Source organism: Zalophus californianus, chromosome 5 (assembly GCF_009762305.2).
Source record: "Zalophus californianus isolate mZalCal1 chromosome 5, mZalCal1.pri.v2, whole genome shotgun sequence".
Classification (NCBI taxonomy): domain Eukaryota; kingdom Metazoa; phylum Chordata; class Mammalia; order Carnivora; family Otariidae; genus Zalophus; species Zalophus californianus.
In genome coordinates, this window is record NC_045599.1 from 93,239,587 (window position 1) to 93,260,457 (window position 20,871).

Sequence of the window (20,871 nt, forward strand, 5' to 3'; positions counted from 1 at the left end):
AAATAATTGGCCACCATGATCAGATATCTCTTCTTTAGAGGCCTTCTCTGACCACCCAATGTAAAATAACTTCCTGCTTTTCACTCTGTTCCTTTACCCTGCTTTATTTTTTCTTCATAGCATTTAGCACTGCCTGAAATTATATTCCATATTATTTTTCCCCCTCCTGTTGTCTTTCTCCCCCACCAGAACCTAAGTTTCGTGAGAAAAGGGGTCCTGTCTTGTTCACTGTATGGTAAATATACCCATTTTCTAGAATAGTTCCTGAATAGGTATAGTAAGTTGGAATATGAAGGAATGGCTATCTTTAAGCTTTGTTAGGATTATCTGGTGTAGTTGTAGTTGCTGCCCTAGCTAGAACTACTTTGGATTTTATTCTCTGTGAGTTCTTTGAATCCAAGTGTTCATGGGAGTTGAAAGAGTATTTTGAGTAAAAATTGATTTTGCTTTGAAGACTAGCTTGTTGTATTTTGGTTTTGTTTAAAAAATACTTTTTTTCTGGGGCGCCTGGGTGGCTCAGTCGATTAAGCGTCTGCGTTCGGCTCAGGTCATGATCCCAGGGTCCTGGAATCAAGCCCCACATCGGGCTCCCGGCTCGGCGGGGAGCCTACTTCTCCCTCTCCTTCTGCCTACGTGTGCTCTCTCTATATATCTGTCAAATAAATAAATAAAATCTTTAAAAAAATACTCTTTTCTGATTATAAAAGTAATACATGCATATTGTAGAATGTTTGGATGAGAGTGGAAAGGAAAATGAGAAATAATCCTCAATTTAGGAAGTGCCATTCTTACTATTTTGGTATATTTTCTCTCAGTATTTAATCTGTGTATATGTATATGTAATTTCATATGCTTATTTTACTTTATACTCTGTACACTTAGGGTGATTGTGTTAATGTTTTCCTATTACTAAAAATTTCTCATGACATAATTTGAAATTACTATGTAATGTATTGGATGACTGTCACGTTATTTGTCATTTTTCTGGGTGTTTAGAATCTTCATTTTTAATTGTTTAAAAATTAATCACCATCTTTGTGCATAAATCTTTGCCTTCATTTTGAATGACTTAGAATTTATTTCTAGGAGGCATACTGTATATGTCTTGTTAAATTTTTTCCAGAGAGTTTGTATCTCATTGTACCCACACTAAGATTAAATTTTATTATTTTGAAAAAGTTTAACAAGCCTGTTGAGTAGTACATTCTAAATTCATAAGCCTCTTTACAAATGGTACTTCTCTCTGAGCAGTTTGAGTATATGCTGAGTCAGCTAAGGGATGATGGCCTACTAAAAGAAGATCTAATACTACTGAATATGCTTGGCCAAGGAAAAGAACTCCAGATACATTTTTTTCGTGCTTTATGACCTTTAATTATAAGTATAAAGTCTTTCAATCACGTCACCTAGGGACCATTTTACCCACTGCTCTGTTTGGCAGCCAGTCTCTTGTCTCTCTCTTCAGCGATGGTGAGGCAGATACCCTTTCCACGGGGAAGAGAAATCCACGGTTTGTTGCCTTTGCCAATAACAAAAATGTTGGAGAGTCGGGTGACAAAGCTGTTGCCATTGGCATCTTTCACGTGAACCACATCAAACGAACCAGGGTGTCTCTCTCTGTTGATGATCACACCAATTCTTCCCAGGTTAGCACCCCCAGTCACCATACACAGATTACCAGTATCAAACTTGATGAAATCAGTAATCTTTCCAGTCTCCAAATCAGTCTGAATGGTGTCATTCACCTTGATGAGGGGATCAGGATAGCGGAAGGTGTGAGCATCATCAGTCACCAGATGAGGGATTCCTTTTGTCCCCACAAAGGTCTTTCTCACTTTGCACAATTTATACTTGGCCTCCTCAGGTGTAATCCGATGAACAGCAAAGCGACCCTTGGTGTCATAGATCAGATGGAAATTCTCCCCGGTCTTGTCAATGCTGATGACATCCATAAAACCAGCAGGGTAGGTTATATCAGTTCGGACCTTGCCATCAATCTTAATAAAACGCTGCATACAGATCTTCTTTACTTCATCTCCTGTTAGGGCATACTTAAATCTGTTCCTTAGGAAAATGATGAGAGGGAGACATTCTCGCAGCTTATGGGGACCAGTAGATGGGCAAGGAGCAAACACACTGGTCAGTTTATCCAGCATCCAATGCTTTGGAGCTGCTACATGCTTCAGATGCTTCTTGGGACCATGAGCCATGGCTGCGCTAGGCACGAAAAGAGAACCACCTCCTTCTGGTACCCGAGAAAAGAGGGTCAGAGGCTGCGCGCCCCAGAGACATTTTCAAACACATAGCAGCTGTGCCAGCCTGTGCCTTCCTATTGAGTTGCCTGGGTGCTATCTATGATGGACTTCAAAACTGAGATCAGTCAGTTCGAATGAGATTATTCAGAAAATACTTAAGAAAGTATAGAATCACTTGTAAATCTTGTACATATTTACTTACTGCCTACTGTGTACCATGTACCGTGTACCGAACCAACTGCCATTTTTTGTAGATAGGTTGTACATAAAGACTCTTTACCCTAATATAAGGGAGGTTCTTTCTCCCCTCTCTTTCCTTTAGAAAACCAGGAGTCATTTATTGGAGTCCTTATAAGATCTCTTATATTACAGGATGCTTCCTAGTTATTTAATTTGGAATAAAAGGCAAATGTTTAATCCTCTACCTTTAAGACAGCAGGATATGAAAACTTAAGGATTAAAGTATTGGTAGCAGAAGACACTATCACCTAATTAATTTCAAAGAAACGATTTTGCCAAAGGAAACATTGCCCCAGGGGATCTGGAAGAGTTCACAGGAAAGGGATGGATGGATGAACTACTAATTGTTGACTTTTAGTGAATGGTTGGGGAAGACATGAACCTCATTCAGTACTAGTTTGAGATGTTTATTGAGATCATCTGACAGTAGTGGTGAAAAGGAGCACAGAAGATTTCAGCACATTTTTTTCTGAGAGATAAGATCCCACAATTTGTTTTATTTTTATTTTTAAAATTCTTTAAACTAGGCTCCACACCCATCATGGGGCTTGAACTCATGACCCTGAGATTAAGAGTCACATGCTCTACCAGCCCAAGCCAGCCAGGTGCCCCTGATCCCACAGTTTGAAGTGTTGGGTATTAATGCACACCAGCTGTTGAAAGATTTTGCTTTTCATTTATTTTGAGACAGTTTCAAGCTTAATTCTCAGTACAATGCAAAGAACTTTTTGTTTCTCAAACTATTTGAAAATAAAGCTGACTGTTTTGTTGTGCTCTAATGTTTTAGTGTATGTTTCTTACAGAGGAGGTTGTTTTACATAATCCTAATAGGAGAATCAAATTAGTAAAATAACATTGACACATTACTGCCATCCAGTCTTCTAAGTTTCATCAGAGGTTCAATAATGTTTTTTGTTTTGTTTTGTTTTTTTCATAGCAAAGTATCCAGTTCAGAATGATGTGAAGTTGTCATACTTACTTAATTTCTTTCAGTCTTGAATAGTTTCTCAGTCTTTGCTGGACTTTTCATGACCATGACACTTCTGAAGATTATAGATACTTTATTTTGCAGTATGTCTGTCAATTTGGGTTTGTCTCTTTCCTTATGATTAGAATTAGGTTATACATCTTTGAAATGAATATCACAAAAGTGATGCTGTGTTCTTCTCATTGCATCTGATTATCAGGTGGTATATGATTTTGGTTTGCCTCACTAATGGTGATCATCTTGATTACTTCAGTATGGTGGTGTCTAGCAGCTTTCTTCACTGTAAAGTTATCCTTTTTTCCCTTTGTAATTAAATATTTTCTGGAGAGGTGTTTTGAAACTATATAAATGTGCCCTTTTCATTAGAATTTCAGTTTATTCATTTATTATATCAGTATAGATTTGTGGTTCCTATCTTATTCAGTAGTTATAATTTGTTATTATCATTATTTATTTTGATGGTCAGGCAGTTCAGTGTTTGGCTAGTGGATACTCTTTCAGCTTGGCTCCCATATTTGATCTGTTCTCATAATTCTTTAAACACTTCCTTACTTTCTGTTGCAACACAAATGTTCCAGGCTCATTTTGTATTTTCCTGTACTCAGTGCTGGGATGAGTCAATTCTCCAAGGAGCGTTGGTTACTTTTAGTGAAGAATGGTATTTAAATCTTGGGGTAGGTGTGCTTAGTGCTACTCGGATTGCTTTTAGGCCCTCTCAGCCGACCATGTTAGGTAATATATGTATAATTTTGTCTTCCTCTATAAAAAATATTCCCTCCGTTTCTATGTCTTAAAAACCATGAGTTCACAATATCTCCGATTCTAGTCAAATCTCATAGATTTCATTCTAGCCTTATGTAAAGTAACGCTTTTTGTTTTTACTTTTTTTTTTTTTCTTTAAGTAGGCTCCATGTCCAGTGTGGGCCCCAGTGTGGGGCTTGAACTCACAACCCGAGATCAAGACCTGAGCTGAGATCAAGAGTCAGATGCTTAACCAATGGAACCACCCAGGCGCCCCTGATTTTTGTTTTTATAACTCCCTTTTTTAACAGCGAGAAACCTGGCTTCTATTTTCCACAATATATTTACTCAGTCAGTTCTAGAATGTATATTAGGTAGTTTTAGAATTGCTCACCTATATCACTGAAAAATAAATGTACTAATCATACTGAATATTTCTTCATAATTAAAAAATAAGTCTTTTGCTTGTGGCTATATTACTGAGTTTCAGGAGTCACTTGATTTCGTTTTTCCCCCATCATTAAGTGTGATTATATTGTTCATTTGAAGTATATTTAGTTTTATTTCTTTCTGCTCTCCTAATCCTTGTCGATTGTATTTTTTAGTACATAAAGCATTTAATGTACCTAGTTGTAAGAGTCAAAGCAACACAAGCAGATACAGTCTTCCTTTCCGTCCTGTTCTCATTCTTCCCATTCTGTTTCCACTGGATAACCAGTTTCCTTAGTCTCTGGTTTATCCTTCCTGGGTTTTTTAGTGTACTAATGAACGGGTACACATAGGTATATTTTCTTCCGCTTATTTCTTCTACAAAAGGTGGCGCATAGAGAGGTACATAGCTACTCCTTTTCACTTTATTTTTTTTTCACCTACAACTGTACCTTGAAAATTATTCTGTATCAGTCTATAGAGGCCTTATTTATTCTTGCTTAAGGATGCCGAGTATTCCGTTGTGTTGTTAGGCCATAGTTTATTCAACCAGTATCTTATCTATGAGCATGTAGGTTGTTTCCACTTTTTTTGAAATTATAAACAGTGCTCCACTGAATAACCTGTGCATATGTATTTTCATAATGTTATTTAATTGACAATGCATCTTCAGGGCTAATTCCTAGAAGTGGGATTGCGGGATCAAATGTAATTACAGATGTAATTTTGTTAAATATTGCCAAATTATCCTCCAAAAGGGTTGTACACGTTTGCTTTCCTACCAGACATATGAGAATGCCTGTTTTCTCACTGGTTCACTGACAGAATATTTGCCAGTGTTAGGTGAGAAATACGTAGCTTTGATTTGCATCTCTTAAGAGTAAGTCCGAACATCTTTTCTTATTTAAGGGTCATTTTTATACCTTTCCCCATTTCCTATTGGGATTTTGGTAATTTTTACCCCTCAATCTAAAAGAAATTTTTAGGCATATAAGTCCTTTCATCTGTGACATATGATGTAATATTTTTTCCATCTTTTCATTTTCCTTTGGATTTTATAGTGTTAAAAATATTGCTGTGCAAAAGTTAAAAATTTTTATCTAGCCAAATTTTCCTATTTTTCCTTTTATTGCATCTGGATTTTGACTCATATTTAAATCACCTTACCGTACATCCAGATTTTAAAGAAATTCACACATATCTTTTTCCAGTACTTATGGTCTCTTTAAGTTTAAATTTTTGATCTATTTGGAGTCTATTCATGTATAATCTATTAAGTATGGCTCTAATTTTATCTTTTTCCAAATGGTTAACAAGTTGTCCCGGCGCTTCTTGTTAAAAAGATCCAGCAATTACACTTCGGGGAATATAAGGTATGGAAAACACAAATTCAAAAAGGTATCTGCACCCCCCAGGCCCAGTTGATAACAGCATTATTTACAGTAGCCAAGACATGGAACAACTTAAGTGTTCATTCGTGGATGAATGCATGTAGAAGTTGTGTTATATATACACAGTGGAATATTATTCAGCTATAAAAAATGAGGAAGTCCTATTATTTGTGACATATCATGGATGGACTTTGAAAGCATTATGCTGAGTGAAATGTCAGACAGAGAAAGACAAATACTGTATAATTTCACTTGTATGAGAATCTTAAAAAGCAAACAAACAAACCTCTCCAGACTCACAGAGAAAGAGATCAGACTTGTGGTTACCAAAGGTGGGGGATGGAAGGTGGAGGAATTGGAAGAAGATGGTCAAAAGGTAGAAACCATTAGGAATGTAAGGTGCAACACGATGACTGTAGCTAACACTGCTGTACAATATAGAAGAAAATTGTTAAGAGAGTAAATTTTAAGAGTTCTCATCACAAGGAGAAAAAGAATTTCCCCTTTATTCTTCTTTCTTTTTATTGTATCTGTATGAGAAAATGGATTTTAGCTGTTGGTGGTAATCATTTCACAGTATATGTAAATGAAACCATCTTGCTGTATGCCTTAAGTTTATACAGTGATGTTTGTCAATTATTTCTCAATAACTCTCAGAAACGCCAAAAAAAACAAAAACCACCCTTCATCATTGGGGTTTAACATTCCTTCAGTGATTGGTAACATATAACATGCCGTTCTTTAACAGTGCATACAATGATAAGACTAGTTTGTGTTTTTTTTTAAAGATTTTGTTTATTTGTCTCAGAGAAAGAGAGTGAGCACAAGCAGAGGGAGAAGCAGGCCCTCCCACTGAGCAGGGGGCTTGATGGGGACATGATCCCAGGGCCCTGGGATCATGACCTGAGCCAAAGGCAGACGCTTAAGTGACTGAGCCACATAGGCACCCCAGGATTATTTATATTTAAAATATGTATGGTTTCATCTGTGGAACTAAATTAGAGGCAATATGGAACATTTAATGAAACTTGTTTGTAAAGCCTGTTGTTGGTCCTGGCTTTGTTTCAAGTGTCTGTATAGAATAAATAAAGAATAAAAAAATAAGTTACTCAGTGATGTGAGATGCCACTTTTATCATGTACTGAATGTCCATTATGTACTTGGGTCTATTTCTGGACATTGTGTTCTGTTAGACCAGGATTTGGCACACTATGGCTGGCTGGCCAAACTCAGCCTTGTTTTTGTAAATAACGTTATTTTGAGCCGTACTCATTCATGCTGCTTTTGTGCTATACCAGAAGAGTTGAGTGGTTGTGACAGAGACTGTGAGGCTTGCAAAGCTTAAAATATTTACCTTTTGACCCTGCACTGAGGTGATTGTGTATACCTATCCCATAAAAGTACCTTATTTTTAATTAGAATGACTTATGGTAGTGGGTTTTAGTGCCTGGTAGGGCTGACCTCCCCCACCCCCTTGTAGCTTTTCTTTTTCCATGTTTTTTTTTCCTAAGTATTCTTATAAGTTTGTTTTCCCGTATGAACTTGAGTATCAACTTGCCTGCGTTTCCATAAGAAGCTTTTTATGTAATTGTTGGGCACGTGTCAAACATATAAATTGGGTGAACTGCATTCTTTGTAGTGTTGAATTGTCTTATCTAAGAATGAGTTATGAAGACTAGAATAGAGAAAATTCCAAGGAACTGGTCCACAAAAATGCAGCAGACCAGCTGATTTCAAGGGGAATTCTATTAAATCTTCAAAGGACATTATAGGCCAGAAGCTTCATGGATTGTTTTGTAGCATTGATTTTGAAGGAAAATGAATTATTTTTATGGGAATCATTTTTAGTTTTTTTCTTTTGATCAGAGACTATTGTTAGTTGATTTTTCTCCTTTATGGAATTTACTATTTATTTGTGATCTAAAATATCAGTTTTCATAAATTTTTCATGTGTGCTTGAAAAATAGGTTTAGCCTCTATAAACAGAGTGTAAAGTTTGATATCTCTAAGATTTGCCTACCTTCTTGGTTGTATTTATTCTTCTGAACTTTGTTTTTTGTCTTCCTGATCTGACTTGGACTGGGAGTAGTATGTGTTCATGTATTTTTAATCTATGTCTCTTTGCATATCTTCTACTTTCCTTTCATGATGTTTTTTTTCTTTTAATTTTGAAACTTTTTAAAAGATTTATTTATTTATTTTAGAGAGAGGGAGGGAGAGAGAGAAGGAGAGTGAGAGAGCTGGAGCAAGGGGAGGGACAGAGGGAGAGGGAGAGTATCTCAAGCAGACTCCCCACTGAACATGGAGCATGATGCGGGGCTTGATCTCACCACCTTGAGATCATGACCTAAGCTGAAATCAAGAGACACCTAACTGACTCAGCCACCCACATGCCCTTTCTTCTTTGTTTCTGAGTCATCTCTTGGTTACTGAAGAAGGGCTCATGGGTACAGAATTCTCTGACCTGTTAACTTGTTTAAAACTGTTTTTCGATTGCCTTTGGATAGAACATCTTTGCTTTATGTACACTTTATTTTCTACAATGTTTTGAAAATGCTGCTCCACTGATGCCTTGCTTGGTATGCCTTTTTTTTTTTAATATTTTATTTATTTATTTGACACACAGGGAGCACAAGTAGGCAGAGCAGCAGACAGAGGGAGAGGGAGAAGCGGGCTCTCTGCTCAGGGGGCTCGATCCCAGGACCCTGAGATCATGAGCTGAGGCGAAGGCAGCCGCTTAACCAATTGAACCACCCAGTTGTCCCTGGTATGCCGTTTTTAAGAAGTTTGATGCTAGTCCAGTGCTCTTTCTCCTGTAAGGTTTTTTTTTTTTTGAATTAAAATTATTTGGACTGGAAACTGAGAAATTTCCTCTTTATCTTCAAAATCTAATAATTTCTGTAAGATACTTCTAAGAATTTAATTCTGTGGACCAATTTTTTGTAGTACCTGGCCACCTTTTAAACATGCAGTCAGGTTTCTTTTTATTTCTGGAAAGTTTCTGTGAGTTATAGTTGTTTCTTTCTTTTTTTTTTTTTTTTGACAGTTTTGTTGGTGTAATTCACATATTCACATATCCTACAATATGCCCATTTGAAGTGTATGATTCATCAATATTTAGTATGTTTACAGAGTTGTGCAACCATCACCACAATCAGCTTAGAACATTTCATCACCCCAAAAGGAAACCCTTTTAGCTGTGACTCTCCATTTTTCTTCACTCACTTAACCCTAGAACTTGATCCTAAAACTTGAATCCATAAAACTTGGATTATAGTTTTAAATGTTACTCTGTTTCATTTTTTTGTGTCTGTGTGTGTATATGTGCATATAAACTCCAATTATACATGAGATGGATCTTCTTTGTCTCTCATTTCAACTACTTTCTGTCCCATTTTGCTTCTTTTTCTTATTTCCATTCACTTAGGTTATTTCCCTGCTTTTCTTCAGTGACACTGCATTTTTCATTTGAATTTATCACTTTTGGGCATTGTAATTTACTTTCATTTCTGTTACAGTTTTGTTTCTCTTTCTTTGCTGAGTGAAATCTTGTTTCATTTCTTCCTGCTTTTGGTTAATTTCTGTTTTTGTTTTTGAACTTCTGATTTAAGACATTTAAAAAATAACATCAAAAGCTTGTTTGAGCAAAATTTAGTTCACTTTGGAGTAACTCTTTCCAGTTGGGTTCCCTAAGAGCAGTAAGGCATACCTGGTATATAATAAATTCACTTCTGTTATATGTAACTAATATGATAGTTATCTATGTATTGTCCTTCAGAAAATTAAATTGAAATCTCTCTCGTTGGGGTTTAATTATCTTGCTGAACCCCAGTTAAGAAAGGCTGATTTGTGGTGTTTTAGTTTTCTTCTGCTCTCCCCCTCCTCTCTCTGTCCTTTTATGTGTGGGTTGTTTTTTGTTTGTTTTGGTTTTTGTATAGCTGAAGATTGCTCATGTTGCTACATTTCTTGGGGCAGGGCTGGTAGTTTGAGGTTAAATTTACAAAATTCTTAGTTTAAGAACATCCTTTGTCAGTTTAACAAAGTGTAGTTTACTTGGAAGGTTTTTTGGGGGGATAGGTAGGGAGTAGGAGATTTTGTTGGGGGGAAGCTCTGCATCCTTGAATGTTTTAAAATTCTTTAATGTTACAGGATCTTAAAATCCCTCCCCTGGCATTTCTTTTTCCTTTAGTCATATAGTTTCCAAAAGATGCCAGCCTTTTCTCCCCTTTTTAAAAAGATAAAGTTTATTTTTTAATGCAGTTTTAGGTTCATAGCAAAATTGAGTGGAAAGTATAGAGGGTTCCCATACATTTTCTGCCTTCACACATACACAACCTATCCAGTATTGACAGTGGTACTTTTACTACAATCTATGAACCTACATCCTCATCCAGACTTCATAGTTTACATTGGTGTTCACTCGATGGGTTTTGACAGATGTATAATGATACATACTCACTATTACAGTACCATATGGAATTGTTTTGCTGCCCTCAAAATCTTGCTCTGCCTATTCATCCCTCCTTTCCTCTAACCCCTGCCAACCACTAATCTTTTTACTGTCTCCATAATTTTACCTTTTCCAGAATGCCATATAGTTGGAATCATATAGTATGTATAACCTTTTCGCATTGGCTTCTTTCACATAGTAATATGCATTTAAGGTCCCTTTGTGTTTTTTCATGGCTTTATAACTTATTTCTGTTTAGTGCTGAATAGTATTCCACTGTTTGGATGTACACAGTTTATCCACCTACTGAGGGACATCTTGATTGCTTCCAAGTTTTGGCAATTATGAATAAAGCTGCTATAAACATCTGTGTGCAGGTTTTTTTGTGGACATAAGTTTTCAGCTCCTTTGGGTAAATACTATGGAATGAATGCGATTGTGTGATCATGTGGTAAGAGTATGTTTAGTTTTGAAACTACCCAACTGTCTTCCTTTTTTTTTTTTTTTTTTAAGATTTTATTTATTTATTTGACAGAGAGAGACACAGCAAGAGAGGGGACACAAGCAGGGGGAGTGGGAGAGGGCAGAGCAGGGAGCCTGATGTGAGACTTGATCCTAGGATCCTGGGATCATGACCTGAGCTGAAGGCAGATGCTTAACCACTGAGCCACCCAGGTGCCCCTACCTAACTGTCTTCCTAAGTGGCTATACCATTTTGCATTCTCAGCACCAGTGAATGAAAAATTTCTGTTGCTCTACATACTCATCAGCATTTAGTGTTGTTCATGTTTTAGATTTTGGCCATTCTAATAGGTGTATTGTGGTATCTTGTTTTAATTTGCAATTTCCTAATGACATACGATGTTGAACATCTTTTTCATTTACTTACTGCCATTTTCTGCTCATGTCCTTTGCCCATTTTTAAAATTGGGTTGTTTCTTTTCTTATTTTTTTCAGGGTTCTTTATATATTTTAACTAACAGTTCTTTATCAGATGTATCTTTTGTGAATATTTTCTCCTAGTCCGTGGCTTCTCTTTTCTTGACAATGTCTTTCACAGAGCAGAAGTTTTTAATTTTAATGAAGTCCCGCTTATCAGTTATTTTTTTCATGGGTTATGCCTTTGGTGTTGTATCTAAAAAGTCATCACCATACCCAAGATCATAGATTTACTCCTACATTATTCCAGTCCTGTTGGTTGAAAAGACTGTCTTTGCTCCATTGTATTGTCTTTAGTCCTTTGTCAGATAGCAGCAGATTATATTGGTCTGTTTCTGGGCTCTGTATTGTCTCATTGATCTGTTTGTGTATTCTTTCACAGTACCACATCATCTTGATTGCTGCTGTAGTTTTATAATAATTCTTGAGGTTGGAAAGTGTCAGTCTTCTGGTTTACTCTTCTCCTTTAGTATTGTGTTAACTGTTGTAGATCTTTTACCTCTTCATATAAACTTGAGAATTAGTTTGTTGATATCCATAAAATAACTTGTTGGGATTTTGATTGGGAGTGTATTGAATCTTTAGATCAAGTAGGGAAGAATTGACACCGTGACAATATTGAATGTTCCTATCCATGAACATGGAATATCTCTCCAATTCTAGTTCTTTGCTAATCTTTCATCAGAATTTTACACTTTTTCTCATATAGATCTTATACATATTTTGGTAACTTTATACCTAGATATTTAATTTTTGGAGATCCTAATGTAAATAGTAATGTATTCTTAATTTTAAATTCCACTTATTCATTGCTGGTGTATATGAATGCAAATGACTTTTGTATATTAACTCTGTGTTCTGCAACCTTGTTGTAATTGTGTATTAATTCCAGAAGTTCTTTTTGGTCAGGTTTTGTTTGTTTTTTTGTTTACATAGATGGTCATGTCATCTGAAATCAAAGACGGTTGCATTTCTTTTTTCCCTGTTGTATACCTTTTATTTCCTTTTTGTCTTTCTGTATTATCTAGGACTTCCACTACCACGTTGAAAAACAGTAATGAGAGGGGACATTCTTGAATTGTTCCTCATCTTAGCATAAAAACTCCCAAGTCTTTTACCATTAAGTATGATGTTAGGTTTAGGTTTTTTTGTAGATTTTTTTTATCAAGTTGAAGAGCTTCCCTCTGTTCACCTTTTACACTTTTTTTTTGCAGTTCTCATCCTTTTTTTAAAGTCCCTTATCTGTAATCAACTCTGATTGATCAGAACTCTTTCTCAGAATTTTCGTACTTAATGTGCTTTTATGTCCATCTCCATCTTCAGTCTGTTTCTTGTTTCTCTCTTTTTCTTTTTTGTACATTTTATCCTGAACTACTCTTGCTCTTCAGGAAGGTTTATGGCAGGAATATATTGGTGTCCCAGAATCTATTTATTTTTTTACTTATGTTCTCTTCCTTTTGGTTATGCTGAGGGCTTGAGTTTTATGCAGTTTCATTTGCCCTTTTAATTCTTTGTATCCTATGACTTTGCTACCATCACATATTTAACTTGTTTTGTGGGTTTTCTAGGATTTTCTGTGTAGACAGTCATGCCATCTGGATCTTCTCTGACATTTATGCTTTTATTTTTGATTGCATTATTGTACTGGCTATAACTAGTGAAATTTGTTTTTTTTTTTTTTATATTTTATTTATTTATTTATTTGAGAGACAGAATGAGATAGAGAGAGTACACGAGAGGGGGTAGGGTCAGAGGGAGAAGCAGACTCTCTGCTCAGCAGGGAGCCCGATGCGGGACTCGATCCTGGGACTCCAGGATCATGACCTGAGCCGAAGGCAGTCGCTTAACCAACTGAGCCACCCAGGCGCCCCTAACTAGTGAAATTTGTATGAAATACAAATATGAGAATAGACATTCTACTTTTGTTCTTGAGTACAAGGGGAAGTTTTCCATTTGACCATTAAATATGACATTAGCTATAGATAGGGGGGTGCACATGCATATGCATATATACATTCTTTATCACATTGAGAAAGTTACCAGAGAGTTTTTAATCATAAGAGGGTTTTGAATTTTGTTATATGCCCTAAATACTTGTATTGAAATCATCATATAACTTACCATCTTATCCTGTTAATGTGGTGTATTATATTGAGTTTTTGAATATTCAGCCAGTCTTTAATTCTGGGAAAGCCCCAACTGATCATGATATATTAGCCTTTTTATATAATCTTGGATTTGATTTGCTAATATTTTGTTGAGGGTTTTTGCTCCTTTGTACCTGAAGGCAATAATGTCTTTTCTCAGGTGGTAGCATTAAGCTTATCCTAATAAAATGAATCACCCTCTCTGTTTTTAAAAAGAATATGAAAGATTGCTGTTATTTCTTCCTTAAATGTTTGCTAGTATTTACTAATCAGGCTGTTTGGGCCTTGAATTTGCTTTGTGGGTAAGTTTTTGTTTTTGATTTGCACTTAAAATTTTTTAGAAGTTAACTTTTTTGATGTATACCTTATAATAAAATTCATCAATTTTAAGTTTGCAGTTCATTTAGGTTTGACAAATGAATATAGAAGAACATTCACAGCAATCATGTTTGTCTGTTTTTTCTTGCGTTGTGTTTGAGAGATTTTAGTATCAAGGTAATGCTGGCCTCAATATGAGTTGGGCATGTTTCTGCCTCATCTACTCTCTAGAAGTTTCTATAGAATTGATATTACTTCTGTCATAAGTACTAAATAAAATTCACCAGTGAAGCCAATTTCTTTAGTAGATATGGGGTTTCTGAGGTTATCTATTTCTTGTTGGTATTCTTGTATCTTTTAAGGAATTTGTCCCTTTCATTTGAGTTGTGGAGTAAATCAGTGTAAATTTACAATATTTCCTTATTTCCTTTAATGTCTACAGGATCTGTATTTATGTTCCTGCTTTTGATATCTGAGACTGGAAATTTGTTTCTTACCTATTTTTTTCCTTATCAGTCTGGCTAGAGGTTTATCAATTTTATTAATTGTTTCAAAGATTTGGCTTTGGTTTCATGGATTTTTCATTATTGTCTTTCTCTTTTCTATTACATTAATTTTGGATCTCATCTTTATTACCTCCTTCCTGTTGCTTATTTTGGGTTTAATTTGCTAATTTCCTTGTTTTTTAAAATGGAAGCTTGGATTATTGCTTTGAAGATGCATTTAATGCTGTAAGTTTCTCTCTAATTACCACTTTAGTAATACCCCGTAGTATTTAATATGTTGAGTTTTCACTTTCATTCAGTTCACAATATATTTTTTTTTTTTTTAAGATTTTATTTATTCATTTATTTGACAGAGAGAGACACAGTGAGAGCAGGAACACAAGCAGGGGGAGTGGGAGAGGGAGAAGCAGGCTTCCCGCTGAGCAGGGAGCCTGATGTGAGGCTCCCTCATCCGAAAGCAGACGCTTAACAACTGAGCCACCCAGGTGTCCCAGTTCACACTATTTGCTAATTTTCCTTGTGATTTCTTTTTTGATCCACATGTTATTTAGTGATTCATTGTTTGATTTCCAAACTTTGGGGGATTTTCTATTAGATTAATTTTAGATAAATTCTGTCATCCTAGAGCATACTTTATATGATTTCAGTCCTTTAAAATTTATTGAAACCTGTTTTATGGCCCAGCGTAACATTTATCTTGGTGAATGTTTGTTGTGTACTTGGAAAGAATGTGTTCTCTTGTTGGGTAGAGTGTTCTATAAATGTCAATTAGGTTAAGTTGGCTGATAGTGTTATTCAAGTCCTCCATATCTTTACTCTTTTCTGTCTGCTTGTTCTATGTATAACTAAGAGAGGAGTGTTGAAGTGTCCAAATATAAATTTGGGTTTGTCTGTTTCTCCTTTGAGTTGTGTCTGTTTTTTTTTCCTTAGATGTATTTTGGAGCTCTGTTAGACAAGGGCAAATATATTTAGGATTGTTATTCTTTTGATAAATTGACCCCTTTATCATTATGAGATACCTTACTTGATCTCTGATAACATTCTTAGCTCTAAAATCTCCTTTGTCTACTATTAATACAGATTTTCTTTGATTTTTAGATTTCCTTTGATTAGTCATTTACAGTATATATTTTTTCCTGTCCTTTTACTTTTTTTTTTTTTTTACCGTCCAAAGTATTTGTCAGTTGTTTATTTATTAAGACAAACTATTCCATAACCCAATATTTGTGTTTCATAGTTCAGGAACACAGGTCAGTGACAAACTTTAATGGAACTCAACCCAAAGAAATTCTTTACATTCCAAAATCACTTTGCACTCTGAAAGATACCAGCCTTCTTCATCTCCTCGAAATCTTCCATGGAATCATAATTTCTGTAGAAATCTGCATATGCCTTCTTTCTTGGTGCAGCCACAGCAAACTTATAGAAAGCTGCAACCCCCAGGGATACAGCGAACGCTCTAACAATATGAAATCGCAGACGCTTGGCCAGAAGGCCTCGCGTCTGAGGTTTCATCAAAGCCCTGGAGGTCATGGTGGTTATTCTCCTCAACACCAACCTCAAGTCTGACGTCCTTCCCAGCTGATACAGAGACGGACCTGTCCTTTTATTCTTAACCAGTGTGTCTTTGTGTTAAAAGTGGGTTTCTTTTAGGTAGCATATAGTTATCCAGTTTCACAGTTTCTCCTTTTTATTTTGGAGAATTTTGACTACCTATATTTAATTAATTACTAATATGTTTGGTTTTAAATATTCCATCTTACTGCTTTTTTATTTGTCCCATCTGCTCTTTGTTTCCTTTTTACTCTTTTTCTACCTTTTTTGGGATTCATTGAGTTTTTCAGTGAATCCATTTTCATCTTTACTGTTGGCTTATTAGACTTCATTTGCTTAATTTATTTTTTCATGGTTTGTTGTAGGGTTTACAGTGTGTGTCTTGAACTTGTCATAGCCTGTCTTAAAATAATAAGATACTGCTTCATGTATATGGAAAGACAGACCTTAAATCTGTAGACTTGTGCTTCCCTCCTCCCATCCTTGGTGCTATTGTTGTCTCACATTTTATTTTTACAAAGGCTATGATACATTGTTACTGTTTTTGCTTTAATCACTCACATGTATGTGTGTATATAATATTACTTCAGAAGCTGTTTATTGGTTTTTAAAAAAATTTTATGTGATAAAATACATATAACATAAAATTTACCATATTAATCATTTTTGAGTATACAGTGCAGTAGTGTTAAGCATATTCACGTAGTTGTACAACCAGTCTTGAGGACTTTTTTGTATCCACTAAACAACTCCTCATTTCCCCTAGAGGGAGAAGGAACAACCATTCTACTTTCTGTTTCTATGAATTTGAATACTCAGAGACTTCACGTAAGTGGAATTGTAAAGTATTTGTCTTTTTGTGACTGACTTATTTCACTTAGAGTGATGTGCTCAAGGTTCATCTGTGTTTTAGCATGTACAAGAATTTCCTTCCTTTTTAGGACTGAATAATACGCCATTTCATGTTTATATCGTATTTAGCAGTTGTTCCTTCAGTGGACACTTGAGTTACTTTCACTTTTTGGCTATTGTGAATAATGCTGCCATATGAACATGAATGTACAAATATCTCCTTGATATTTTGAAATTCTTTTAATTCTTTTGGTAGTATACCCCAAAGTGGTCTTGCTTACTCATATGGTAATTCTATTTTTGATTTGTTGAAGAAGCACCATTTAGTTTTCCATAGCCACTACACCATTTTACATTCCCACTAGCAATGTACAAGGATTCCAGTTTCTTTACATCCTTGTTATTTTTTGTTGTTAGGATAGTAGTCATTCTGATAGGTGTGAGGTGATATCTCATTGGTTTTGATTTTCATTTTCCTAATAATGAGTGATGCTGATGAGTATCTCATAGTCTTTTTGGCCATTAGTATATCTTCTTGGAGAAGTGTCTATTGAGGTCCTTTGCCCATTTTGAATCAGGTTGTTCATTCTTTTAAGTTTTAGGGATTTTTTTTAATACATTCTGGATTTTAATCCCTTATCGGTTATGTGATTTGCAAATATTTTCTCCCATTTCACAGGTTGCCTTTTCACCCTGTTGATTATACTTTTTGATGCACAGGAGTTTTTAAATTTGATGTAGTTTAATTTATCTATTTGTACTTTTGTTGCCTATGCTTTTGGGATCATATCTAAGAAATCACTGCCAACTGGAGGGTCACGAAGCTTTTCCTTTATGTTTTTTTTCTAAGAACTTCACAGTTCTAGCTCTTATGTTCAGGTCTTTGCTCCATTTTGAGTTGATTTTTATAATGTGTATGGTAAGGGTCCAACTTCATTCTTTTGCATGTGGATATCCATTTTTCCCAACACCATTTGTGGAGAAGATTGTCCTTTGAATGATTTTGGCACCCTTGTCAAAAATCATTTGACCATATATGTGAGGGTTTATTTCTGGGCTTCCTATTCCATTGGTCTGTCCATATGCCAGCACTACATTGTTTTGATTACTATAGCTGTGTAGGAAATGTTGAAATCAGGAAGGGTGAACCCTCCAATGTTGTTGTTTTTCAAAATTGTTTTTGCTATTTGGGGGCCCTTGAGATTTCACATGAATTTTAGGATGGGTTTTTTTTTTGTTGTTTTTTTACAAAAAATGCTGTTGGGATTTTGATGGGGATTACCATGAATCTGTAGATTGGTCTGGGTAGTATTGACATATTAACAATAGAAGTCTTGCGGTCCATGAGCACAGGATAGCTTTCCATTTTATTTGTGGCTTGTTTAAAATTTCACTCAGCAGAATTTTATACTTCTCAGGTAGTCAGTCATATTTAAAAAATTATAACACGGGGAAAATTATTTTATATATACCCTAACTTTTACCATTTTTCTCTTCATTAATCTGCATTCCTTCATTAGATCTAAGTTTACTTCTGGTTTTATTTTTCTTTTGTCTGAGGAACTTTAACATTTCTTCTAGTAGAGGTCTGAGAACTTGCCAAATGCAGAGTCCTGGGAGCCAAGTGAATGAAGTATATCAAGAAGGAGGAAATGCTCAATCTTATTAATAGGTCCAGAAATGTGAGCAGTAAGAATTGGCTATTGGAGTTAATAACTTGTAATATGATGTCTGTTTTAATGAAAAGAAATGATTAGACAGGGAATGAAACTCCGTTCAGACATCCATTGACTAAATGCACATTCTCATGGATCCAGCAATTCTAGGAATTTGATCAGAAGAGGTAATGACTTAATGTAGGCATGAAGGTTTCTTTGCAGTGGTGTATAAAGTAATAAAAAGTTTAATGTCCATTACTTCCTGTGTTGAGTAAGTAAATAATGAGATGAAGCAAGCTGGTAAAACCATTAAAAATGAAAATGTGGGTCGTCAGTAACCTAACATATGCATGACACATGGAAAAAGCAGTGATTCAAGGGAATGTTTCAAACAATTTTTACACATGTAGTTTTCAGTCTGTGTACTAAAACGCAAATGTTGTTTGTCTTTGGGCAGTGCTTTGGTTGATTTTTTATTTTTTAATATGACTTGGATATTTTCTTTTGTGAAGTGCCTATACAAATGTGTTACCCATTTTTTGGTTGGGTGTATGTGTGTGTGTTTTCCTTATTGATTTGAAGTGTTGTTTTTGTCTTTTTTTTTCTCCTTAATATTCCAGATGTATTATCAATCTCTCAGTCTGTGGATTGCCTTTTTTTTCTTTTAAATTTAATTCTTTAAAAAAATTGAGAGGTATTTTACATATCATTAAATGTAGCTATTTCAGTAGTATGTAGTTCAGTGTTGCACCATCAGCATAAATCAGTTTTAGAACATTTTAATCACCTTTTCAATCTCTTAATCTTTCAGTGAGCAGAAACTATTTTAATAGAATTCATCATATTTTTCTTTCTGGTTAGTAGTTACGTCCTGTTTAAGAAAGCTTGCCTATTCCAAGATTATGTTCTATGGTTTCTTCTAAAGGAGAAGAATTACTATTTTACCATTACATTCAGATCTGCAGTCTATCTAGAATGGATTTTTTCCCCGCTTGGTGAGAGAGAAGGGCCTTGGTTTTCATTCAGGTTGAGTCATAATGTGGGATCCGAGTTTGGATGCTATTTTGTTCTGTTGATCAGTTTGTCTACCTTTGTCTCTACATAGCACTATTCTAGTTACTATAGCTCTATAATAGATCTTGATATCTCATAGTGTAAATTCTCCAGCTTAGTCCTTCCAGGTTGCCTTGTTTTTTTACATTTCCATATGAATTTTAAAATTAGCTCAATTTTTGGGAGGGGGGAAAATGCCTGCTGGCATTTTGACTGGCATTGTGTTGAATTCATCATCTCTTACTCTTTCACGTTTTTGGTGGGTTTAGTTTTCTTTAAACAGTATAATGTCTAATTGGTGCTCAATAAGTGGTAGCTACTCTTCTTACAAATGTAATTCATTGCTTTGTAATTTCTTCGGGTAGGTTTTATGTTTGAATCTTATATTAGTCTGCCAAGTTATATTTAAACACAATAATATAAGAAGTGATTGTGATGCAGTATGGTATTTCTCTAGCTTTGGCTGACATCACTGATAGATGCTTTTATTTTTTTTAAATGATTAATAATGGAAGCAAAAAAGTAAAAATGTTTTTCTGATTTATATCCCCCCCCCCCCCCCCCACTGAGCAGTGATACGTTGTAGGTGCTTTGCACATGTTATTTCTCTGTTCCTACAACATAGACAGTGTTATCCCTGCACTATACAAGAGGAAACTGAATCCAAGAGAGAGAAGTCAAGTAACTTACAGGAAATCAAATAGTTTGTCATTGTCAGAGCGCGGGAGTTTGCAGTGGGGGCACTGGGTCTCTACAGGCCTGCTCTTTACACTTCAGCTGACTGACTCCCTCTGTGGTGCCATGACTCCGTGTCTTTTGAGCATTCTACTAACTTCTTTGAAAGCACCTTGTTTTTCTGGCTTCCTTTAGTGAATATGAAACATTTTACAAGTTTTACTTTTGTAGTTCCCTTCGAAGTGTTAATAAGCACCAGGAAGCATGGAAGTGCACATTTTGCCACTCCCCTGTTTGCTTTCTCAGGGAGACTCCAGCAGACTTTTATCCATCCTTCTGTTGGACCTTTTTAAACAGTCAAATAATTAATGATGTGTTCTTCTTTTATTTAGGTAAATGAATACTTGATAAAGATGACTGCTTTTCTGAAAATAGATTTTTGTTTCTTAACCACTTTTTTGAGGGCCAGAAATTGTGTTGCATGGTTTTTCCCCCCCACATCTTGAATCCTTGCTCATTGTAGACAATTTGGAAAATATGGGAAAGGAGTAAGCAGAAACAAAATCCTATATTTGTCATTACGATTCATAGGAAGATTATAATAACTCTAGCTAAGATTCATGTCAACAAATATTTATTATGCTTCTGTACTTCAGTAGTGTGTGAGGAATTATC

General features: G+C 35.4%; 2 protein-coding genes across 10 annotated transcripts in view; one reads left to right on the top strand and one right to left on the bottom strand.

The window, feature by feature from the left end:
- The window catches only part of FBXW11 (F-box and WD repeat domain containing 11), a 122,221-nt gene that overhangs the window by 47,504 nt on the left and 53,846 nt on the right, over positions 1-20,871 (top strand). The window contains exon 1 of one of the 9 annotated variants that reach the window (XM_035727617.1): positions 1,946-1,964. The exons of the other annotated variants lie outside the window; for them this stretch is intronic. The gene's annotated coding sequence lies outside the window, so the exon portion shown is untranslated. Of the gene's footprint in view, positions 1-1,945; positions 1,965-20,871 lie in introns of those variants that run through there. 9 annotated transcript variants of the gene reach the window in all.
- Positions 1,393-2,210, bottom strand: LOC118356992 (40S ribosomal protein S4, X isoform-like). The gene has a single exon (XM_035727618.1). It carries the CDS (start codon positions 2,208-2,210, stop codon positions 1,419-1,421), a length of 792 nt encoding a protein of 263 aa, XP_035583511.1. The 3' UTR covers positions 1,393-1,418.